General features: G+C 36.5%; 1 protein-coding gene across 2 annotated transcripts; it reads left to right on the plus strand.

Annotated features, from left to right (window-relative positions):
* Positions 1 to 10,488: 10,488 nt before the first annotated feature.
* On the plus strand, positions 10,489 to 25,814 carry cdhr1a (cadherin-related family member 1a). Of its 2 annotated transcripts, XM_072676961.1 has the most exons (18): positions 10,489 to 10,549; positions 10,754 to 10,759; positions 11,152 to 11,247; positions 13,576 to 13,721; positions 13,810 to 13,860; positions 13,947 to 14,036; positions 14,153 to 14,239; positions 14,856 to 14,975; positions 16,739 to 16,882; positions 17,170 to 17,248; positions 17,677 to 17,777; positions 18,002 to 18,205; positions 18,851 to 19,003; positions 19,510 to 19,674; positions 20,669 to 20,736; positions 22,746 to 22,974; positions 23,095 to 23,349; positions 25,031 to 25,814. In XM_072676961.1, the coding sequence occupies exons 1-18, from the start codon at positions 10,489 to 10,491 to the stop codon at positions 25,571 to 25,573; spliced, it is 2,598 nt and encodes an 865-aa protein (XP_072533062.1). In that variant the 3' UTR covers positions 25,574 to 25,814. The 2 variants fall into 2 exon arrangements, with proteins under 2 accessions (XP_072533062.1, XP_072533061.1); XM_072676960.1 differs by lacking the exon at positions 10,754 to 10,759.

The raw sequence follows: 25,814 nt of genomic DNA on the forward strand, positions 1-25,814 counted from the left end.
TGTTCAAGACAAGGGACTGGAAATTCCTCCAGAGCCTTTAAGAACAGCTGTTCACTGTTGCCAGACAGACGGAAGCTGACTCGAACAGCATTCGGGTTCACCCCAGGTCAGGACATGACACAGAGCTGACCTGCATTAGGGAAAAGTAATTAGCTGTTAAAATGTCCATGGCATCATTTTTACTTATTCATTTTTACTGCAGTTTCAGTTGGTAAAGAACACACAGAGAACATGCATGAAGTCAGCTGGCCAGCTGGTTGAATGAGGTGAACCAGACTGACAGTGGAAAATTCATGCCACTTAGAACAGAAAAGAAGGCCAGTACGCTCAGACAACCTCAGCTTTGTTCCTCTGTACTCAATAAACAGCAACCACTGTCATCACCTGCCCACTCATGGCAGCAGTGAGGAAAAAATGCCTTGAGTGGCACACAACGTCTCATTCTTGTTTAAGAGCTGTTTCTGAGTATACTTAGCCAAGAAAAAAATTGGTATTTGCCTTGCCTTGGTTCTTGCCTTGAAGAACAGGGAATCATATTTTGGCTCATGAGAACAGTAATACTGCTGTATTAGTCTCCATTCTGCCGGTTTTAATCTTGTAAAATTATTTGACACACAACACACTATACTGTAGTCTTTACAATACAGCAACCTCCAAATGTGCTTATTATTTTATATATTAAGCTCTGCATATAGCTTTGACTGAAGGCGTTTATTTAGCTCTGATAAAGTTTGCCTAGGCTAAGTCATTGGTGACTTCTCTGAAACACTCAAAAGTGAAACACTCAAAGTGTCCTTTCAGCAGAGGTTCAAGACCCCCAAATTCCAGTTTATTTACTTTTCAAATGCCTTGTGTGGGGGATGGGTTTTGGGGCTGAACGTGCAGTTTCACAGAGATATTATTTGTCTATTTTAACACTATTTAAAGGTGCTTGTATTTACTTTGTTAAAAAAAATATTATCAGCCTAAACCGATAATAATAAATACATTAATAAACACAGCCCTTGTGTGATATAGATGAGGTTTGTCAGATACATACATTTTGGTAACCTGCATTAGATATGAATTAGCAAAATAAGCACTAGATGTATTTTAGACAAAGGTTCATCCTGAGTGTGAATATAGAAATAGTAGTTTAAAAATCAGTGCTGCGAGGGTACAGCAGCAGAACAAAAATGACCCTTGACTAAACTGGAATCACAGGGCTGATGTAATATCATTCTAATATATTATATGAACTCAGAATCTGATATATAACTCATGACTCTCATTCAGCTCTGCTATTTAGTTGCACAATTCTACACTGTGACTTGTTTTAAGAGATAGACAACGAAGTAGAGCTACGCTATACGGACAAAACAACATGCTGCATTTCTGTTGCTAAAGAATCGTGATTACAGCAGCTGAATCGTCTGTCCTTTGTCGCCTGCTGTGCTTTAGTAGTTAAAACGGTGGGATGAAGCAAACTGTCAGATATATTTTTCGAACTGTTTCAAGTCAAACCAACAGTGAGTGGCATGAAATGTACATTCAATGACATCAGTGTAGGCAGAATTTTTCCACTATTTGGGTCCATCAAGTAAGTAAATTATCTGCACAAAGCGTATCATTTAGGAAAAGACACAATTTTCAGGCCGTCAGTGAATGATAGTTTGCACTGTAAGTAAATATAAACCAATTATGTGAGCTTATTATGCCATAGCCATCAAACTGTCAGCAGCGGCGGCTGAGCTGAGATCTTTACATATTCAAAACCCACTGAAGCGTTTGACAAATCTGATGATCTGCTGAAGCAGAAACGGACATCACTCTGTTTATCATCCTCATACAAATTACATTAATGGCTGCTCTCACAGTCTGAAAGTGGCATCACGTGCAGAATGCCAGACTGAGATACACAACAGTCTCGTTATTTTTATAACCATGCTTCATTATAGTTGGATTATAAAACATCTGACAGTAAACCTATGCTTTGTGTGAAAGTGGAATGTTTCTAGCTGCACATGCTGTAGTTCTTCACACTTCTATTGACCGATCCGCAGAAGCTGGTCAAGAGGTCAATAAGTGTGTTCACTCACAGTTGGGATAGCACATGGTGTAACCACATGGACATCTCTTCGTGGTGCTGTTTTGTTTGCTACACCGAAATAATTTAGTGCTATTTTATGTCAAGGAACATGACACCCTGGGAGGAAGCTAGAATCAGTATCAGAGAGGTGTGAGCTGTGCGAGTCTAGGGAGCGTGTTTCAGCCCTGTGTTTTTGTCTTGTTTCATTACTGAGCGCTTTGCGGTTCAGCAGTGCGTGATGGCGCCTCCTGGGAGACAGGCGCTGTTTAGAGGGAGTTCTCTTGCGAGATAAATCCACTATCACCAGTGACAGGCTCGCTGGTGCCGCCTGGGTCCATGGGGTGCAGCTGTGGCAGGGGAGGGCTGTGGTGGAGGCAGGATAAAGGGATGGCAAGCACCCTGGGCAAGCACATGTACCAGTTTTGTTATTGGCTGTTTGATGGATATTGGCTACCATGGCTAGCATTCAGCATTTTTAGCTCTCTGAGCTCAACTATTAGAGCTTTAAATATCAGTTCAGTCAGTAATTAATTAACTCATTTACTTAAAAATCACATTTTGTTTTCATAATAACTCGAAAAGACAATGCATTTTTACATTTATATCTATCTAGCTTTTGCATATTGTTAGCAATATATTACCATCCCCAACATTGCCGTTATTACCACAAAAGCCTGTGATTTCTTTAAAGGTAACACTTATGCTGTAACTATGGAAACATAGACTGACAGAGGAGCACACGTCAGCCATGAGGGAAGAGTAACATTTAGATTTTTGGAAAAGTGTGTAATTAGATCATGTATTACTCCTGATCATAAAGTGAATTTAGTTCAGCATCATTACCATTAGGTCGTAACGGCAATATTTTCTGCAAAAAGAAATGTTTGCTTTGTTTATATTTATTTTATATGCATTTAAGCATCTTATATTAGCTGTGGAGTAGTGTTAGGAAATCCATGAGTTGGGGTCTTTTTTCTGAAAAAAGTGCTAATTGTAATTAGAGACATATCACTGCTGATGCAAAACTGGTTGTGATGGTAACGACACCTGGTGATGGTAATGACAGGTTTTTAGTTTTTTTTTAATGGTTTAGAAACTGAAGTCAAATGCATTACTTCTTAAAACTAATTTTCACTGTTTTTCATTCAATATGGTTGTAAGTCATCAGAAGAGAGTTCTAGAGAATACAGAAAAAGTAAAGGTAAAAAAAGTAAGTATATCTTTTGAGTGTAACTGGATCTCTGCATTATGACACATAAATGAAACAACATTATTGCTTTTTTAAGTTAAGCTAGTATAAAGGGCCTCCAATTGAAAAATCCCCCATATTGTGTTTATATAGAGCATTTCTTAATGTGGAGGCAAAAGTGATGTTTAGGGCTGCACACACTGCACACACTGAAAACTCGTAGTAACAGCAGTTTACCTGGGCTTATTAAAGCCAAATACCTTTATCTGAGTTAAGTAAACCTTGTTGAATGTATGAGATATAGTAAGAATATGGTGAAAAACTACGCAGGCCAGTCCATGCATTCTATAAAAGGTCCACTGTGTTTTCAGTATATTTTAAAGTATACAGCACAATGTCCTTGTAATGTATGTCCTTGGCATAGATTATATGGGTACATGTGCCTTTATGTGTGTCTTCTGTTATTTAAAAAAAAAATCTTCACAAAAAACATTATCCCAATGTGACTAGTTCCTCAGTGTTGCTTAGGCCTAGCTGAAGTTATTAATGTTTCTTTTCTATTTTTTGCTTAAAAAAATAAGTATCTGTATGTCAAATGCTTAACTTAACAGGACAGACAACACACAACAAACAACAAATTAAAATGTAATAAAGAAAAATCATGGTACTGTTTTAACACTAGCATACTGGACTCAAATACCAGTTCTGATGACTGTAATCCTGCTATTACCCACAAAAAAACCTTCCACACATACAGGCTTACGTGAAAGTGAATAACTCTTCACACCAACTACTCCACAGCTCTTGTAGCTCTTGATTTATTCACTGGGTTTGGTGTTAAATAACATTAACAAACAGTGTAACAACAGTGGCCATCATTGTTACTGTAATGGTGTGAAGAGGTCTATATACCTACATACAGACTGTGTGGAAGGCTTTATGCAGGTAGCAGCATGGTTACAGGGATGAGAACTGAGGCCAGTATTGCAGGTTGTTAGTTTTTTTATTTATTTAATCATTTATTAATCATTTTCTTTCTTTTTTCTTTTTTTTGTTGCTATGCTGGTGTTGTCGTGTGCTGTCTGTTTAATGGCTAATTACAGATGGAAAAGAGCAGTAGCCCAAAGGAGCAGTAGCAAATGCCTAATTGCTCAGTCACATAGTTAGCAGATTGCCTTGTGAGAGCAACATATGAAAGTAACAAAGTGGAAACTCCGAAGAGCTTATCGTGGACCTCAGAATCGTTAACAGGGGTCGTTCTCTCCCTCTCTGAAGTAACGGGGGGGGGGGGGGGGGTCGCTATGGCATCAGTCCCCTCGCCACCAAACCGGCATTTCACCAAGCCAAACAGTCCCACACAAACAGTGTGTTAATAAACTTGAATCATTTAAATCCTGATCCACTCTGAATCAAGCTTTTAGGATATTAAACCGTAGAATATCAAAGGCTTGTGCGTGTGTGTGTGTGTGTGTGTGTGTGTGTGTGTGTGTGTTTGTCCTGTGGTGCTGAGGCCATACCTTTCTTGTCTTCTTCGCTTACGGACGCCCGCGTGGCTGTAGTCGCGCGCCTGGCAGCATCTGCCTCGCGCTCCACACAGACACACATATACACACAAACACACAGCGCTGCTTCGTCTTTTAAAAACTCCAAGCGACAACAAGTACAGTGAGGAGAGTTTAACTGTAACTCATAAAACCGAGTGTATCTGCACACCCGTCTCCAGTCCTCTGAACAGCCTGATCGGAAGTTGCCTAATTGGAGATGTATGAGGTATAAAAAAAACCCGTATGCTTCCAACACCGTGGGAAACTGTCCTGTGAAGCTTCATGTAGTCTCTTGTAGTCTCTATAAGTGTTTATAGACGTACCCAGGTCTACATCTCTCTCAATACTCTGCGAACGGCTGCTTTCCTCTGCTCCGAAGTCTTTTTCTCGGTGGTCTCGAAGTTTAGGAAACCCCTGGAAACGCCGTCACGTGGTCTAAAGCCCCCTGTGGTGGTGCCCACAAGCACGCTTCTGTTTCAGGAGTTCTTCGCTACCCTCTTTACATAGATTAGAGTGATTACCGAGGGAAAGGCGCGAAAGACGATACTCCCGAGGATGGCTTTTACATGCATGCCTATAGCGCGCGCCAGATGAACAGCGGACTATATGGAGCAAAATAAGGATCTTCTGTGAAGGTAGGTCCTGCACCCCGTCAGGTTATAGGCCTTTATAACGTTTTTTTTTTTAATGGCAGTCGTCCCAGCCCTGGGCCAGGAGCGCCCATGCACATGTGTACAGTTTCAAGTTGCAACAGCACTCCCAGTCCTAGTCAGCATGGACTTCTGAATGATCTAATGAGTTAAACTATGCAGGACAGGGCTACTGCATTAACAGAGCGCACCCTACACCCACAAAGCGCACACTACACCCCCCATCTACACTACACCTAAATTCACATCCATCCAGTGCATTTTGTAAATAATGTAAACCTTTATATCGCACCTGTACTGTACTTTAAACTCTATTGTAAAAAGAGAGTGTGTATAATGTGTGTGTGTGTGTGTGTGTGTATATATATATATATATATATATATATATATATAGTAGTAAACAGTAAATAAGTAGATATTCAGTATTTCTATTTGGTAAACATGTGTTCTTTTTTAATACTGTGAGGGAAGAAGCGCCTAAGCTTTTCACTCCTCACGGACGTGGCAATAAACGTGATTTGATTTTATTGGATTTGAAACACAGGTCTTGTATCCTCTGCTTAAGGATAAACTGATCTTCCTGGATAGACAACACTAAAGCCCCCCTAAAACAGTGAACTTACCAGGGAGGACCACTTGAGGGCACTGATGGACAGAGTTATTGAAAGTACATACTCATACATTAGTCATTGCACTGAATCTGACATATTTATGACACCGGTTTACTGTGATATACAAAGCGTTGCATATCCAATAGTTCTAGCAATCTAACACTGGCACTAGCTATTAGCACTGTAGTATTGTGTAACAGGTACTATCAATTCAAATAAGCTAAAAGCAAAAAGCAGAACCAGAACCAGTGGTTAACTGAACCAGGTTCAGTTCAGCACAGTCTCTAATGTGCACTGTGATTATATTTAGTTGCATGTATGCAAAATAATAAATAAATAAATAAATCACTGGTGTCTTACAATTGCTAGGGAACCTTAAATCACACTTAAAACTGAACCTTACTGTAAATAGACAGCACACACTGCATGGATTCAAAGTGTGACCTTATATATAATAAGTTATATATTTGTATACATACAATGTTGCAGATGTTGCAATGAGATATGTTTAAATGATTTGATTGCAGTTTAAATTGAAGTTTAAATGATGTGATTTGTTTTAAATTATAGAGACATGCTACAATAAAATATGGAGTACACCATACATGAATCCTTGTCTTTTTACAGTGTAATATATCTGAAATAAAAATTGAGTTCGTTGGCACATCATTCTTATGCTGGTAATAATGGTTTCTTCATTTCATAACCATTTTCCACAGCCTTTGCCAAACTCTCTTCCATAAACCTTTTAATCTTTCCAAATACTGATTAAAACTCATGTAAAATATTTTGTAACTGAACATTCTCAGCATGATGGAATATTACACATGTCTTCCTCGGGCCAGAAGGAAATGCGTGGCTTGTTTGTTCATCCTTTATTTAAGCAGGAAATGTGATTATAATAAAAATCATTTTGTAATAGTAATATAAAATAATACATGAAGTAACAGATACAACAATATAAACACAGAGCAAGAAAAACCCACATTTATTTATTTATTTATATGCTAACATGGAATAAGAATATTAAATAAGAAGTGTAATATTACAGTGTGCTACTTTGAGGTGTATGGTAAATGGAGCAATAAGGCATTATTTGTCACATATAAAATAAAGGACATAACAATAATAATCATAAAATGAGTGTTGCTTTTTTAAATCTCTGAAATTTTAAAGAATCTGAATTTTTAGATGCTTTTGCAGGAGTTTTCAGTGATGTGCAGTGTCTTTGTTTTACTGTAGCTCCTAATGTTGTGATATATAATCCCCAGACTTATATGCGTAATCACATTTTCTTAGCAGTTTTCCATGGTGGATCATAGGCAGCATATATGTGGTTTATATAAAAATGCCAAAGTGATTATTTATGCAATGGAGAGGTAACATTTTCTAATTCTAAGAATTCAGATAAATCAATTGTGACTATGACAACCAGTGCAAGTTCACAGCAGTTTTACTGAAGTAAGGATTTATAAAGTATATGCTTTTGAATTTTCTCTGCCTTGTCCTTGTTGTAAATGGTGACTTGCCTCTGGTTTATTTGTCCCAGTAGACTGGGCCTGAGCACTGCGAGATGATGAAGGATTACACTGGGTTAATCTGCTTGCCTGCCATCTGCCTGCTCCACGCAAATTAAACCTGAAAGCAAAGCTACAGTCACAAATGTTGATTGAGGTAAATTGGCAGGTGCGCCTTTTTTATTTGCATAGTTGCTTGTGAATAAGTCCATTTATGAAAAATACATACCCTCAAATTCTGACATTAATGACATTTGGTACAGAAAGTAAACAGAAGGCATATTCGGTTAGACTGGAATGCTATGTATTTATTACTATTTATTTAAAAGAGGTTATTACATGTGTAATATATATATATATAATTTACATCTATTCATCTTTGCAAAAGACTTGTTCTGTGAGTTTGCTCCATGGCCCATATATCATGATGTTTAGGTTGAAAACTGTGATGGCTATGTCATAACATTCAGCTTGCACCTCTTCATTGTGTTCATTGTGCTTAGGTTATTGAGATTGTTTGGGTTCATTGTACTGCTGTTTTATCTTCAACAATCTATTCCGCCCTTTATCAGTGAAATGCTACTTGTGCCACTGACTTTAACACAAGCTATAGACAGTTAGAGAAGTGTTCTTTTCACTACATTCTGCATCTTTTTTTCACCTAATATACCATTGCTTGCAGCCAGCAAGTTCTATTTTAAATTAATCTATGAACATAATCTATGTTTCTTTCTTCAACAGTTCACTTGCAAACTAATCATACAAAATTTAATGGTGAGCATGCAGAAAAAAATTACTTTCAAGACTCTTTCATGAATATCATATTTGTTCTCTGCATTGTAGAATCGTGCACCATCACTCCAGGGCCCCTAAATCTTTTGGAGTCAAACACGGGGGCTTTTATTATCCTACAAGGAGATCTCTCTGAACATTTTCTTGGTCTTCCAAGGAGGTCTTCAACTTGACCTCCACCGATCCTGTTAACTTCCATTACTTAAATACATTAAGCACTGAGGAAAATGATGCCTATTTATAGCAGTCTTTGTGTGCATCAGTTATCTGGTAGGTGCAAGGCAGAGTTTTGTAAGTTCTAGTCAGCTGCCTATAGGTGCCCATGGCTGCCGACTTCTGAGGTGAGGTCTGATGAAGGTTCAAAATTTCTTTCTTTAAAAATAACCTCTGAGCTTAAATCTATTGGGGTGCCAAACATTTACATGGTGCACTTTTCCATTTCACTCTAAACTTGTGAAAAAACAACAATAATACAGCTGTCTTTCTTAAAGTGTTGATTAAAATGTTTGATTTGTTGAATGTTTGATAATTTTTTGCTATTGCCAGTAAATAAGATTTTGACCAGTGCTGCCCAAACATTTACATGCCATTGTAATTACTGATCAGTAACTGAGTGACTGATTCGACAAACATGTGAGTAGAGATGTGACCCATGTATGCCAACAGAATGTGATACTTGAAAACATATTAAACCATGATGTATTTTTAATCTTTTTATTTTGCCTGAAACAAAAATACAAGCAAAATTCTTAGGGTGGCTCACATATTGCATTAAAAGGCTATAGGGCATTTTGTCCATATACACAAATTTGGTGCAGATTTATTTAATTCAAAAGATTTATTCTTGCACACAAATATGCTATACTTATGTTCTGAACTCATTTTTGGGCTGCAAACATAGTGACTGTGTAGGGGAGGCTGTTATGTCTTAATAATACTGATGGCTGAGGAGAAGGGTTATATAACTTACTTGAGAGTTCTACTCTCACTACAAATCAGATTGACAAAGAAAGAGATTAGGTGTATTGCTTTTCTTAAACACTTTGTTAAGGGGGTATCTTTCACTGTAAGATACATTGACCTAGATGAGTAGGTAGGGAGAAATAAAATAATATGGTTTGCACGTTTTATTGTCTTTATAGCCCTATTCTGTACTAGAGTGAACAGCTCCCTCTAGTACAGAATGTGAGTAAGTGCAGTATCTACATTTTTGACATTTGCATCAACTCTTGTAATGAACATTTGTGGACACCCAGAGAAAACACTTGGTGATAATGCATATATAATGAATATACACCATTATTGTGTAATCTAATTGTTAAGTCACATGTGAAAGGTATAATGTCCCAATATAGACATTGAACATCTTGAATCTGTAACACCAAATCTTGAAAGTCTACATCTCTATATATGAACTACTATAGGGTTTTACTGCTTATACTGTATGTACTTGGTTTCCCCTGTGATTGCAACTCAAAGAGTAGTAAGTGTGTACACATGAATTCTAGGAGAATACTAAACTGGCAAAATCTTAAATACACATCCATCTCCTGGTGTACAGTTTTTAAAGGGAATGGTTTCACAGTTAAATGCATAGGTAGAAATAATGAAATATTTGCAAAGCATGCACCTAATGCATTTCTCAGGTATTTTCTTCTCTAAAATTAGATCCCATGTATGTCGTACACTATAAAAAGCAGTTTTTATTTGTTTGTTGATCTAACTAATCTTGTGAATATTAATTAGCAGTATGGTGATCTGTAGACATTTTTACTTAAAATCAAAGTCATCTGTACATTCTGACATTACCATTATTCTGTAAAATTTGACATTAAGGTCACATACCTTTGATATGTTGTTGTAAAACATGATTAGGCATATGTAGCTCAGGAGCAGCTCAGGAGCCCCTGTAGTGGGCATTAGCCAATGTGCTAAAGGGGTAGAGGTAGGGTCTAAAAATGTTCCCAGGCTAAGACCTGTCATTGGATTAGCCTCTTAGAGTCTGCTTTAGCTTCTTTCAGTCTGCAATAAACACCTTCAGAAGGACACTTGCTTAGTTACTGCTACTAGTGCTTTTCTTGGACTATTTCTCGATCTTTTTTAATAGCTTTTTTAGAATGAATATTGATAAAGGAATACTTTTTTCACCACTTTGTTTTTTAGTGCATGTCTGCATGGGTGAGTATTTAAGATCTTTTTGTTTGGAATACATCTTGACACTCAGTGTCTGAACATCTTGTATCTGTAACATTTAATCTAAACCTTTAAGATTAGTCTTTTTGAGAACTAATGCTCATTTGTGAACGACTATAGTGTTTTTACTGCTTATACTGTATTTGTTTTTCCCCTGTAATTGCATTAACTGTTTACCTGCTCGAACAGTAGCAAGTGAGTACACATGAATTCTATTAGAATACTAACGCTATTAAACTGGCAAAATGTTAAATATGCATCAATCTCATGGAGTACAGTTTTCAAAGGGAATGGCTCCACTGTTAAAGATGTGGATAGATATTTTAAATCAATGTTTATTTTTGTGTGGATGACGTAAAGGGAGCAGTAATCCTAGGCAAGTGGAAGGGACAGGAGTATTGTCAATATAAGATGCTGAATGTAAAACTGTAGCCTATATTAAGACTCTGTTGACTTTATTCATTTAAACCACAAATAAAATGACTAGTATATGTATATATATAATACAATGACAAGCCTATTCATCATAGAAAGGAACAACTATCCTTTGTTGTCTATCTAAGAGCCATACATTTCTGTGTCTACAGCGCAGAGTGATTATGCACCATATTTCTATGACAATGGACCCCACAGTAACAATGGTAATCTAGCCCTGTTCAGTCTTTCAGAAGATACACCAAAGGGTAAGTTACTTGCTCAGCTACCTACACATGGACTTTAGAACACATGAATAAGTAACCAGTAGCATATTTAAAAAGCAATTATTAAATATTTATGCACAGCTTATGTCAGATAATATAACAAGACAAATTAAGAAAAAGGCATTGTAAACTATATTATAACACAATATAAATAATTACTTTTAAAGCAAATATTTAAAAACAAATATTGGTGGGGGGAGGCAGACAGGATTTCTGAAGCAGTCGTTTCAGGCTTGCTCTGGACAACAAAACAAGACGATTAAGACTACATTCACATTGCAGGCACTATTGTTCAACTCCATCAGCTGTAGGGCAGAATTTGAAACACTCTTTGGGTTGGGCTTGACCATCAAGCCCATCTAATGTATTCTTTTTTTAACATCAGATTTTTCTGTTTCGAAATTACCACAATTTTATAATGATCTGTCTTTCCAGTAACCAACCTGAAATAAGGCACACACTTTACCTTTACTTTATTTAAAATATATTATAAATAAAAATAAAATATTTAATGAAAATACAAAGTACAGTTTGCCCACAGGGTGACATACATTGTGAAGACAGAGCACAATTTTAAAATGAATCTATTTTATACTGTCGGTCTAACAATAACTGCAAATATTAAACTGCTCTGAATCAGGAGAGAGAAGATGGTTAGCGGTGTCCCTACCTGATTTGAAAACAAAAAAAAATCTTGTATGTCATGATCACTTTGATTGGAGAACATCTGAATATTTCATATAAATGTAGTTCTTAAGTTCTTAACTAAGCCTCTGTGGAATGATTCTTCATAACAGTGACTATGGAAATAATGTCTGTTACTTTAGTTTAAGGGCCCTTGCATCAATACAATGTCCTTTACTTTTTAAAACCTCTTATTTTATTTTGTGAACATCTTGTGAATGCTGACATAAGCTGCTCATAAATGCTAAATATTGCTTTTTAAATTAGTCAAAATGTTGGTTTCCTTCAAAAAAAGTATGACCAATGTTTTAAACAGTGTTGTTCTGTAAGAGCGCTACAGATTGAACAAGCATCTGTGCTCATGCTCACATTTGCAACTCATTAGAAGAATTAACCTACTTGATGTCACTTGGTGATGTGTTCTCTGGCTGACAGTTAGTAGTATTACCATGTAGGGCTGGGCGATATGGTAAAAATACTATATCACGATATATATATTTTTTCGCGATACACGATATTTATCATGATAAATGTAATTATAAACTAAATACATTCGTAGCGACAGATTCTACTATTTAGATTCTCTCATGTGCTAAAAAGAGTGATTTTTATCTGCTTTTTATCTAACTAAATCATTCTAATCACAATGTTAGTAATGAAACCTGCAGCTGATCAGTGTTTATTAAGCACTAACAGTATCCTCAATATGCTTAGAAAAGCATACTGTTATAACGATAACAAAATTATAATTATATTTATATAATATCAACATATTGCCCAGCTGTGTTGCCATGTAATCTACCTAAAAACAAATATATAAAAAATTACAAGTAATTGAATTAAGGGCTTATTCAACACAAATTAATACTGTGAATGATTTCATTCAGGATATTTATTTTTTTAATAAACCCAGTTCAGTTGCTTGTTACATGTAATTTACTTAGGGCTTCTTTTTTTTTTTTTACAGAGTATTACTTCAGCTAAGTAAGACTAAAGGACTGATTCTTCATTGCTGCTATTTTTAATATGTTCTTGGACTCACATGTTGCTTGCCTGTTACGTTTGAGAATCTATAACCATATAGCTGTTGTCTTAAATGTCCACTATAAAGGTGTTAAATTACAGACAGTAGCCATGATTGCATGCACAGTATGTAAGTTGCCTTCTCCCTATACATCACAAGTCAATTTGTAATTCCAGAAGTGCTGTTAACCCAGTTATTATTTGGGTAGCAGACCCTTCTCAGTACAGTAGCAATACTGACATAATTGCTGGTAGTAGTTGTGACATAGTAACGCATGCTGAGCTTGTGTTTTTACACACATTAGTACCACTGCTAAATTGAGACTGGTTCACCACCTAAAATCAAATCAATCAAAACCCAATCAAAAACTGCTGATGAAGGACTATTTTGTCATGAAATAATGACCACACATAAACATGAAGCTGCTTATCAGTACACTGTCCCTTTTGAGCCTGTGAAATATGAGTGGCTAGGTATTAAAAAGGCTGTAATTCCTATATGGGTAATGCAATATTGTTGTAAAAACATGTCTGTAAGTAATCATGGTGTGGCAATACAATTCTATTAGACAGTTCTGGTCAATCTTATTTCCTGTATTTTAGGTACACAGATATATATTCTAAATGGAACGGATCCAGAAGGCCAACCAGTAAGATATGGACTGGCCTTTGATCCAGGGTCTAAAGAATATTTTCGTGTTGATCCCAAATCTGGAATTGTAACTCTGGTAGAAGAACTTAACAGAGAGGTAAGCTTCAAGATGCTATTGAATGAATACACATTCAGTGAAAACACTGCTATGTGTTTCCATCTGATAATCCATCTTGCCATTGCAGGTGCAGGATGAGATTGAGGTCCTTGTCAGTATTTCAGATGGCCTTAATAAAGTAAGAGGGCTGAAATCTATCAAAGTGTGTACTGGTGTTATCCTAGTGGACACCTTTTTCTAACATTGTTATTCAATATGTTTAAGGTTGTTGAAAAGGTACGGGTGTTTGTGATGGATGCCAATGATGAGCAACCACAATTCCAGAACATGCCCTCCATTGTGGATGTGCCAGAGGTAAGCTAACCTTATACTAAAACTACAGAATGTACGGTAAACTTTATATTTTGTCTCAAGACAGTTTTTAAACTAATACACAATGGGGTGACAAATTCCTCCCATGCAATACACAGAGCACACCTTCTGGAAGCAGTATCTACAAGGTGCATACTGTGGACAGAGATACAGGTTCAGGCGGATCCGTCACCTACTTCCTTCAGGTAACAGATTGCTACCTCCCACAACCTTTAGTTCAGCCTTATCTGAGTGCATGTGTGGGACTAATCAGCATTTCCTTTTTTCCTCTTCAGAACCTTTAATAGAAAACCCTTGTAAAAACTGAGGATCGGAAGGTTAATCTGGCTGCAATAAAAAATAATACCATGCTATAAGCACATCTGACGTTTGACTAAAATGTGCAGTCCAGCATACTGTGCCGTTGCTCTGTTTGGGATTAAATTACAATTACATTTGCGTCAGGTACTAGAGGCTTAGCTAGCAGCTTTGCTCTGCTGGGGGTGGTAGTGATGCTAGGTTGTCCTCAGTGTGCAAGGACACAAGTGACACTGCAGCTGCAGCACATCTGGACTCATGAGCTTTCACCTGCCCCTTGTGACACATTGTATGACCATCCTGAGCTGACACAAATATGCATCACTTACTGCAAAGAGCCCAGTGATGTCAATAACACCGTTTGTTCAGATGGCTTATGATATTGTTCCAAGAGCCCTGAGAAGTGTTTTAAAATATGAAAGTAAATTCCAATCATTTTCACAACTACCAGCAATGCTTCAGATGCACATTTACGCAACAATGCCTTTTTGATCTCCTATCTAGAGCAATGACCCAAACAGCAAGTTTGCTATTGACCGCCATAGTGGAGTGCTGAGGATAAAACCGGGTGAGAACCTTGACTATGAGAGATCCAGGACACATTTCGTCACTGTGGTGGCAAAGGTGGGATCGACATTGTATTTAGATATTTGTAGTTGGCATGTTTGTGTAATATTTGTACTGAACCTAAGCTTCTCTAAAGAATTATTGGTCGGCTTGTATGTTCTTGTATGTCTTCAGCTGGTGTATTTTCAGTTTCCCATTTCAGTGCAATAGCAGACATTTGTCCAAAATGGTAAACTGAAGACTATTTTATTTTATTTTATGTTTCATATGAAATACCTTGCAATTAACAATGGGTAGCTTTGTTTTTTAAGGAAAACTACAGTTTTTACATTGCTTTTTTCTGAGAGAAGATTCCTCAATCCGTTTGGGTATGTTACTATTTATAGCAGTCAATTTGTCATCTATCACTATGGAGGAACTGTCAAATAAAAAAAATAAAAAATAAAAAAAACAGATGGTTGATCCATGCAAGGCAGGTAAACACACTTCAGACTTCAGACTGGAATATACATCAGTTAATTTGGCACCAAAAAGTGCTCACCACAAAGACTTCCCTAATGCTAAAGCGTAAGATTTGGATGTTTGAGGCTCTGGGATATGTTTTTGCTGTTACACTCCATACTGCCATACTCCACCAGTTCCATTAAAAACAAGGACAGTTTAGCCAACAACTGAGGGAAACTGAAAGCTGATGTGTCTTCTAACAGTATCTAATCAACAAACAAATGGTGCTCTGATCAAAAATATTGTTCTTTCAAGGCTCTCCATTTCTCCAGCTTTGAACTTTACCCTTACAAAAAATGGTGGTTAAGGAGGGGCTTCATCCAGTACATTAATTTATCATAGTATGGGTAGAACATATTTCAAATCTGTGATACAGAGCCACCAGAACACGTTCAAAAAATTGGCATTGTGTGCATACACACAACTGTACACAATGAATCGTGATCAAGTGGGTTAATGTACTGTTTGTTTTGGACAGCAACTAGCATGTAACAAGTTGAAAAGATGTGTAACAGTTTAGTTCTTGCATGTAAATATTACTAATAATTTTAATAGTAGCATGATCTGATATGATCTACAAAAATACATTTTATGTTAATTGTAATTATTTTATGTATTATTGTAAAAATGACATTTAACATCCTCCAATTCAAAATAATTCAGAGACAGACAATTCCAGTTTCTTTTAAATTAAAATCTCAGATGACTTGCCAGGCAAGGCAAGATCAGCCACTATTTGCTTCCATATTCATTCTTTATATGTGCCTCTGATGTGATTTTATTTTACTTGTGTGTTACTAATTGACATAAATAATGCCAAAAGAGTTGACAGTGAGTGGGAGTTTGTGACTTTCATAATAATAATAATAATAGTAATAAGTATTCCTGTGATCTTTCTACCACTTTCTGCCACTAGTGGTTTCTGCATGCACATGGTCAGGAGTGGTTGTAAATGTATGTGCAAGAAAAAGTAAATAATTATATTCTCCTTGTAGAAGCATGTTTATGTACAAAATGTAATATTAATGAAGGATGAGGTATCCTTCATTAACATTACATTTTGTACATAAACATGCTTCTACATGGAGAATTTATATATTTATATATATATATATATATATATATATATATATATATATATATATATATAATTTCCTAGTTTCCAGTTAAATGTTATATATATACAATTTTGCACATGTTGGAAAAATTATGCATAACTATATTTTAATTATTTAGGTGCCATTAATTAAAAAACTCACTGCTTAGCAACACTGTATCACTGAAATGGTTTACATGGGTACTCTTGCTTTTTCAAGGATGGAGGTGGGAATTATAATGGGAGAGTACAGGTGATGTCATCATCTGCTACCTTGACAATTAATGTGATTGACAGTCAAGACACTCCTCCCATCTTTGTTGGAACACCGTACTTTGGCTACGTCTATGAAGTTTCTTCACCTGTGAGTGTTTTAAAGTTTCTCATTTTCTTTTTGATGGTTGTGGAAAACCTGTATCTCCTAAGAAAAGGTAGTGTTAATGGTAATAAACAAATGCATTGTTAGGTCTTCTACTGTGTTTGAAATTATACCTCTGTTTGTATTTCTACCATATATAACACATGGTTAAACTCGTTAGCTAATTGTCAAAGCCCTTTGGATACTTTGATTGGGCGTGTTAGAACAAAAACACAAATGTTTAAATTCAGGCAAATCCAAGCAAGATTGTGTGTTTTCATTTTTTTTCTTAGGGGTCTGAAATATTCACTGTTTTTGCCAAAGACGGAGATGTGGAGAATCCTAATCCAATCGTTTATTCTATTGAAAATGGTATGTTTTATTTCAGGAACATACCATAAGCTCAGTACAGTTTAATCTACCTACACACATATTGCTGCTGTCCAATGAAAAACATGTATCTCTTTTGTTGTCCGTTTTTTTTTTCTCAGTTTTTTCCATCATGTGAACCATGTAGCTGCTCTGTACACTGTGTAAATAACTTTGGCTGGGTGAACCAATAGAATTGTTCTAAATGACTTGGAATAAACTTTTATTTTACATTGACCTCCATTCAAAGTTAGGAGCATTTTTGGCTTCTCCTGTTAAATCACCATATTGGATATACATGTTTTTCATTGAACATCGGCATTATGCTTCTTTTATTTACTCCAACAGGAGAGGTATATTTTATTTCATTTGTTTGATTTGTTCTCTTATACAAATTCTCAACCTATCCTTTTTTTCCTATGTCTTTATAGGAGCTGACGATGTATTTGGCATTAACAAAACAAGTGGATGCATCACTCTTCTTGCTTATCCAGCTCATTTGAGAAGGGAAATATTTAATATCAAAATCAAGGTTAGATTTAACACATATTGAAGCTTTATTACATCTAAAGCATTTAGGTGGGTTAAACTAAATATCAGTAAATATTGTGTAAAATATTTTTTAAAACTTTACTGCTTTCTTCTATACTTTTGGTTTAAAGCATAGTTTATTTTCTTCTCTCTGGTAATAGTTTATATTGGAATTGGATACACTGCACTACATGTTTGAACATTACTATTTTTCTCTGTCTTTAGGCTTCTGAGGTGAATGAAGAAGGAAATCTCAGGGACTTTTCTGTCACCACTGTAACTATTCGAGTAGTGGACCTGAATAACCACCCCCCTACCTTTTATGGAAAGAACGGCCCACAGAACGTGTTTGAGCTGACCATGTATGAGCATCCTCCTGAAGGGGAGATACTGAGGGGTCTAAAGATTACTGTCAACGATTCAGACCAGGTGGGCTCCTCATTTTGTATTCTTAGAAGATGTGGCAGATGGCAGTATTTTAAAGTATATTCTGGGCATAAAAGTGAGGTTAGGGGTGAATGTTTATTTTAGTGCTTAACCTTGGCAATATGGTTCTATAGTCTGATCAGCATACACATATCAGACTACTAGTGTCTATTAAAAATTATGATCGAATCATGTCTGATGGTCGGATAGCAGACTGTCCTGTGTTAGCCACTGTTCATAAGCCGAATTGGATGATAAGAATAGCTGTTAGTGCTTCACTTCCATTTTTTGAAAGAATGATCTGTCATAATGAAACTGATATTTTTTATTGTTATGTAAATGGCAAGAGTCAGCCCAAACAAGCAGGTGTGCCCCTTTAAGCTTTTGTCATATTATGCAATGTGGTTTCTCTTTCCAGCATTTTCTCCTGTGCAATTGCAGAACTCATTATACAATAAACACTATGAATAGAACATTATGAAATCAGTTCATCTGAGTGAACACTGTCCCTAATACTGGTGTCATCAACATGAAGATCAATACATCCATTTGCAAAATAGCGACTGCTTAGATCTGCTTGGTACTCATAGTCAGTCTCATTAATTGTGGCATGAAATAAATGTGTTCATATGTGTGTTTTTCTTACAGGGAGCAAATGCAAAGTTCAATCTGAGGCTAGTGGGCCCTGGCCGAATGTTAAGAGTGGTCCCCCAGACGGTCCTTAATGAAGCTCAAGTCACCATATTAGTAGAGGACTCTGCTGCAATAGACTATGAAAAATCTCAGTCTCTGACATTCAAGGCAAGACTTTTATCTTACTCAGTTATATATTCACAAATTATATAATATAAGCATACAAAATTAAAACAATTAATTATACAGCATGGTTAAATACTAATGATGCCTGTGTTTTTATTAAGCAACTTTTGCATGTTACTGTTCAGCAAATGAACAAGAATAACTTTAACTTTCAATATAATTCCAAAAATGCCTTTCATACATGTTATGCACAGTCCGTCAATAAGGTTTTGTTTATTTGAGATCTGATACTGGTAAATTGTCTTACAATCTTGAAAGCAATAACACAAGCCTTGGTAAAAATATTGACTTTTCCAGTTTAAAGATTTTGATGCATTAATCTCAACATAGAAATATTAGCATGTTAACAGCACATGTACTATGAATGGCAGCAATGTTCTTTTTTGTTGTTTTTATCATTTTGCATTTAATGATATATGATAACCATGGTGAATTTGTGATCAGGTAAGATCAACTGCAGGGGGATAATGGTCATTTCCTTTTTTCAGCTACTTGCAGTGGAGATTGACACCCCTGAGAGGTTCAGTGCCACTGCAGACATAGTGATAAACTTGCTTGACACTAATGATAATGCTCCAAAGTTTACCTCTGATTTCTACATTGCACGGATCCCAGAGAACTCGCCTGGTGGCTCCAATGTTGTGTCAGTGACGGTGAGTATAATAATGTTCTTCTGCATAGCTACTAAAAATAGAATGATTATGAAAGAAATGGGATACGTGTGCATATTTCTCTCTGAAACTGAAGGTTATGCCTACTTAAAAAAAGTTTTTAATTCTCTAAAAATCAAATGTTTAGGGGGGATAAGAATCTAAAATGATGCCAAGAACGGCAGTGCTAGCTAAATGGTCTAAACTGAGGTAAGCTGCCAGATGGTTATCATTTTCATTCTGTTGTATAACAGTAAAACCCCAGATTTGACTTTTGTGCTTAACACATCATAATAATTCCAGCCGGTGTAGTCATATGATTTGATCAACCACTTTTATGACTGCGCTGACATCAACTGTGTGATGACAAACCACTTTTTCTCAGAATTATACAGTTTTTCCCATTCCTAAAACGAGTCATAGGATCTAAATGTATGTTATTTCTAACACTGAGTTGCTTTGTATGAAAATGTAAATATATCAGTAAATCTAAGGTATGAGCATATAATAACTGTATAATTCATTCTGAAATGTAAAGGTGTATTATGTTATGTAGTTATACACCCAATACAACCCCATGTGGGAGTGAAAAGGTAGCTGTGAGTGTTGGTAAGCTTGTCTGCATTGGGTGTTAACGTCTATCCCAATCTGCCCTTCATCAGTGGATAGAGAGAGCGAGAGAGTTTCGGTGTGTGTGTGTGTGTATGAGTGAGCAGTGGTGTAGCAGGGGTTATCCTGTCTCCCGATCCACTCCAATCAGCTAAATGAACTGCTAGTGCTCAACCTTGGCCGCAAAACCACTATAAAACCACGGAAAGAGGGCAGAATGGTTGTATGGTCTGATTAGCACACACTAAGTTTCATTCTAATAATGTTTTTACCCTATCAGTACCTAAAACTCATCGTCGTTGTCATGCTGTGTGTTTATGCCCCACTCCAGTATTCACAACTGAACAGCTCTCATGACTTTTAATTGATCTTTTTATGCTCTCTGCAGGCCACAGATCCAGACTCTGGTCTGTGGGGTGTCATTAAATACTCCATCTATGGCTCAGGATCAGACCTGTGAGTAGCATTATGGCCATATATCAACACCTCAATGTCCATCTAACTGCACACATCCACCAATGATGAGTTGCTAGAAAAAATAAAGGAAATTCCAATTTATGCATAATGTCTGATAACCTAGAGGATGTGTTTTCATATTGCAGCCCTCTATAGCTTTAGTATAGCACAGAAATATGTTACATGATGACATACAATGAAGGCATAGTGTCAATACACAGATCCCTAAATTATAAAAGCATAGAGTGCATTTTCATATATATAACATCTAAATTAGGTAATATACAGAGTCAGAGGAGAGTTATGAGGCTACTCTTAGGGTTAATAAAAATAAATTAAATTCAGACTACTGAGGATTCAAGGAGCTTTGTTTCATATTATGTCAAGATTGTGTTTTGGGTCTAAAAACAGAAGGTTTAGATAACAGGCCTAGCTGTTCTGGACAGAATTTGGTTTTGTTTTATTAACTTTCATACTAAAGTGTAGAAATAGCAAGAACAGTGTGAGAGTTATCCGAGTGCTCAGGTATCAGTGTTTCCACTCAGAACTGCTAACCAAACCATGAACTTGCCCACTTTTAGAATCATCCAAAATAAAGTCAGAACTTGGTAGAGTGTGCTGAAAGTATGCTAACATCTGCTGTGTATTATTTTTCCTCTTCTTAGCATCAAGCCTGCTGTTATTAAGCCAAATTAGTGAATAATACACTCCTTAACACCTTAACATTTGTCTTAGTTCTTAGCATAGATTTAATTTATTTTTTCACTTTTTGACTTTACTCAAATACAAAACAATTATACCTTTAATCCACTGTCATGCATTCGCCTAAAGACTATTAGCAAATAACTTCACCACATGTGGTCAGAAGTCACAATTTTACATTGTCTTTAATATGTAATCAGCTCCATTTTCCTCCTTTATTGCTTTAAAATAAATTGAATTATTTATATAATTAGATATATAATGTCAAGATTATTTGATTTTTTAACACAAATTTACAAACAAATGTAATTAAATAAAAATATATGTAATGTTAAATAATAAGTGAAAAATAAGTGATTGCATAAATATTCACCCCCTTCAAAGTGACTGACCTTATTCACCAGGCAACTCTCAGGCAGCAGTCTTACAATTAGTGAAATGGGGACCACCTGAGTGCAATGAATGCACCTTAAGTGTCTGGATGGTCTGAGAAACTCTGAGAAAAAGTTTACTGAAGAGTATAAGTCAGGGCATGAATACAAAAAAAAAACTGGAAATTCATCATTATGAAATGGAAGGAATATGGCACAGGTCGTCCTCACAAAAGGAGATTAGTGAGAGAGAGGCTACCAAGTCATATATATATAAATTATTTTTATTTATTTATTTATTTTTTTGTAAATTCTTTTTTCAAAGCAATTTATATAAAGCATCCCCTATAAAAGGGGAAGGCATCTAAGAGGTGAATACTTTGTATAGTCACTGTAACAAACAACTGTATTTTTTCTGCTTAACATATGCCTTTCCTTCTGTTATGGCTAATCTGATAATGGGATGTGGGGAGGAAATAGAATGTTTCCATGTTCATGTAACAGCGCCACTTATCTGCAGCGTGACATTTAGATTCAAGAAGACCAATTCAAACAGAAGACAATAAAATTGAACAGTTATGACAGCAAAGAACATGTTAATAAAACAATATACAATGTTATACACACTGATAGACTGAAGCAGAAAGCAAAGCCAGCTCTTTCAGTAAATTTTTATTATTTTACAAGTCAATAATTAGTATTAGTATTACTATTAAAATATTATTTAAAAACATTATATAATGTTTTAAAACATTTGATATAAAATGTTTAAAAGAGATTTTATGTTACGACCATCTTGTATTTGTGAACAATATTTCTGTTATGTCTTTGTTATGTCTTTGTTTTTTTGTTTTTTTGTGTTGTCAAAAACTATTGTCAGACTGTGTAATCCAAATTCCCCTGTGTTCTCATTTCCTGTCCTCTGTACTTCTGCAGGTTTCTCATCCAGTCGGATTCAGGGATCATCTACACCCAGCCCTGGGCCAGTCTCGACGCTGAGGTGAAATCCAAGTACAACTTTTATGTGAAGGCTGAGGACACCGAGGGGAAATACAGTCTCGCTGAAGTTTTTGTCACTGTGTTAGACCTCAATGACCACTCACCAGAGTTTAGTGATAATTCCTTAGAGAAGACCATGGTCATTGGTGCCCCTGTGAAAATAGAGGTCAGAGAGTTGTTTGTGTCTTCAGTTTATGACGATGCTTTTAAATGCAATGATTTCAGAATGTGAATTGTTTGTAAAAGATTAAAAGATATTGAGCCAAATATTGCTTATGTTGTTTAGGCAGTGGATGATGATGCAGAAGAACCCAACAATGTTATTGAGTACTCCATCATGAAGACAGAACCAGACAACATCTTTGATATCAATGCAGACACAGGAGAGATTAAACTGAAGCCCTACATCAAGTCTATGGACATAGTGCAGAACATCACTAATCAGAAAGAATGTACCTGGTCTGTTGTGGTCCAGGCAAGAGACAGAGGCTCTCCATCATTCAGTACCACCACTATTGTAAAGATTGACATCACAGAAGAAGTAAGTTGTGAATACCTTTCATTATTATTATTATTATTATTATTAGGTCACTGTAGTTTTTGTTACAATTACCTCCCGTTTCTTCCTCAGTGTCTGTGTTACCCCCAGTTTCTTTCATTACCCAGGTTCCAAAAATTCCATACATTAAATTAAACACCAATCAGCCAAAACACTAATACCACCTTCCTATGGTTGAGGAGATCCCCCGTCGTGTCATCACAACAGATCTTAGCATTCAATGCATGGACTCCACAAAATCTTTGAATGTTTCCTGTGGTATCTGGCACCAGGACAATAGAAGCAGATCCTTTAAGTCCTGTAAGTTGTGAGACAGAGCCATCATTGGTTTCATCAATGAGCCTTGGGTGCCCATGACCCTGTCACCTAGGGTGTCCTTTCTTGGACCACTGGGTACTGACCACTGCATACTGTGAACATGCACAAGATCTGCCTGATGTTTTGGAGATGCTCTGACTCAGTTGTCTAGCCATCACAATTTGACCTGACAGAGTGTCTCAGATCCTTATGCTTGCCCATTTGTCTTTCTTTATCACCTTTAGGAACTGACTGGTAACCCACTACCTAATATATTCCACCCTTTGGCATATGCCACAGTAGGTGAAGATGATAAATTGTTCACTTCTTCTATAATGTTATGGCTGATTGGTGTATGTTGTATTTTGTTACATTTCACTCACATTATTAATTACAATGTAATTCAGATTATAATTTACAAACAAACAATCCAGCTCCAAAATTACCTGTTACATTAATTTTCATATGTTTTTACAAAGGTTTTTTGCTATTTTACTTTTTTACTATGTATGCTTTTGTTGTTATTGTATTGTCTTTGCAGGTCAAATCCAGAATGTTTTCATACTTCTTGAGCCTAAGAACCCGACCCTGGGCTGTTTTCAACATATGTTTCAGCATTGTCGTCTTCACCATCTCACTGACAATTTTTATATCTACTATTATTTACTGGAACTCTGTAAAAAAGTCCCGTGTCCACCCACAGGGCAAGATCAGAAAGATTATTAGGAAGCCCTGACCATGATACACTCTTTTAGAACTGTGCAGTTTTTTTTTCTTAAATTGACACCATAAACAGTGAGCCTTTACATTTATTCCTCTTCACATGTTATTGTTGAGATACATGATAAATACAGTCTGTAAAAGAGTACAGGAGCACAGTAGCACAAGAGTAGTATTCTGAAATTATGAAGAACACAATTATTTTATTTCTATGTGCATAGCTTGTCTCGAGTACCCATGGACTTACAACTTATTATTAAGTCTCAGCTTGTGAGACTGCATGGTCTCTATTCTGGGTGCCCTTTCAACCCTTCTGATCTTGTCTTAATGTGAAACTAGGCTCTGTGATATTGTTTTATTTCAGTTCTCTGATTATTTCTAAGAAACCATTTTACTATAAACTAGGTATCACTTAAAACCCACTGCCTTGCCAATGTGCATACAGTCAGCTCACTGAACCTATTTCCTCTGAGAGCTGCCCCTTCTGTACATCCTATCGTACAGTGGTCTTAAATATTGCTGCCATATGTGTGTGGTAACACTAATTGTGTTCTTTAACACCTCAAATGTTCAGTTCCCCACTGCACCCTATGTTGCCTATCCTTTCAGTCCCATGGACTTGATTTCTCTTTGTGCTCTTTTACAGACTCAACTCAGGGGACCTTTGGCCTCTTTTTTAATGCAAAGTAGGGAAAATCCCATGCAAATCCTAGGCTTGTTCGCTGGTGTCATTATGGTCATGGTTACTGTCACAGTCTTGATATCTACAGTCACGTTCATGCGAAACAAAAAGTCCAACAAGATCTTGCCTTCCCAGCGTATCATAAGAAGGAGAGCCAGACATCGCAAGCAATGGAACTTTCAGAACCCCTTCAAACCACAGAACAATGGAGAAAATTTCATGATGAAAGAAACTGAAGTTCCAACCGCAGAGAACATCAACTGTAACAACAACAGTGCCGGTGCCCGATGGTCCCCTCCAGCACCTCCCAGTGCCCCCTTGCCTCCTCCACTGCCTGGCTATTCCAGACCAGGGGATCGGTCATGGGCAGTACCCACTGTTTCTGCTGCTGTAGCTTCTAAATCAAATAGAAGGTCTTGCAGACATAAAGAGAACCCGGTTAACACTGCGCTGGTCTCTGAACTAAAGCTAAGACTGGAACAGAAGAAGATGACAAACCGGTACTAGTGCTTTAACTGTGTGTATGTGTTTGGGACATGTTTGGATGAGCTTACATTTGATGTCCAGTTGGGTTTAAGAAGCGTGCAAACTCCCGTGATAATCTAGTCACATATCACCTGAGCAAGCTTTGCTCAAGATCTGAGCCTGAGGACACAATTCCAGCTAGCAGGATTGCACTCCTGTGTCACTGCCAAGCATGCAATCTACTTATTGCATGTTTTCTAAGTCTTTCAATCTTGAGCCAGGG

The sequence above is a fragment of the Salminus brasiliensis genome, chromosome 4 (genome assembly GCF_030463535.1).
Source record: "Salminus brasiliensis chromosome 4, fSalBra1.hap2, whole genome shotgun sequence".
NCBI lineage: Eukaryota > Metazoa > Chordata > Actinopteri > Characiformes > Bryconidae > Salminus > Salminus brasiliensis.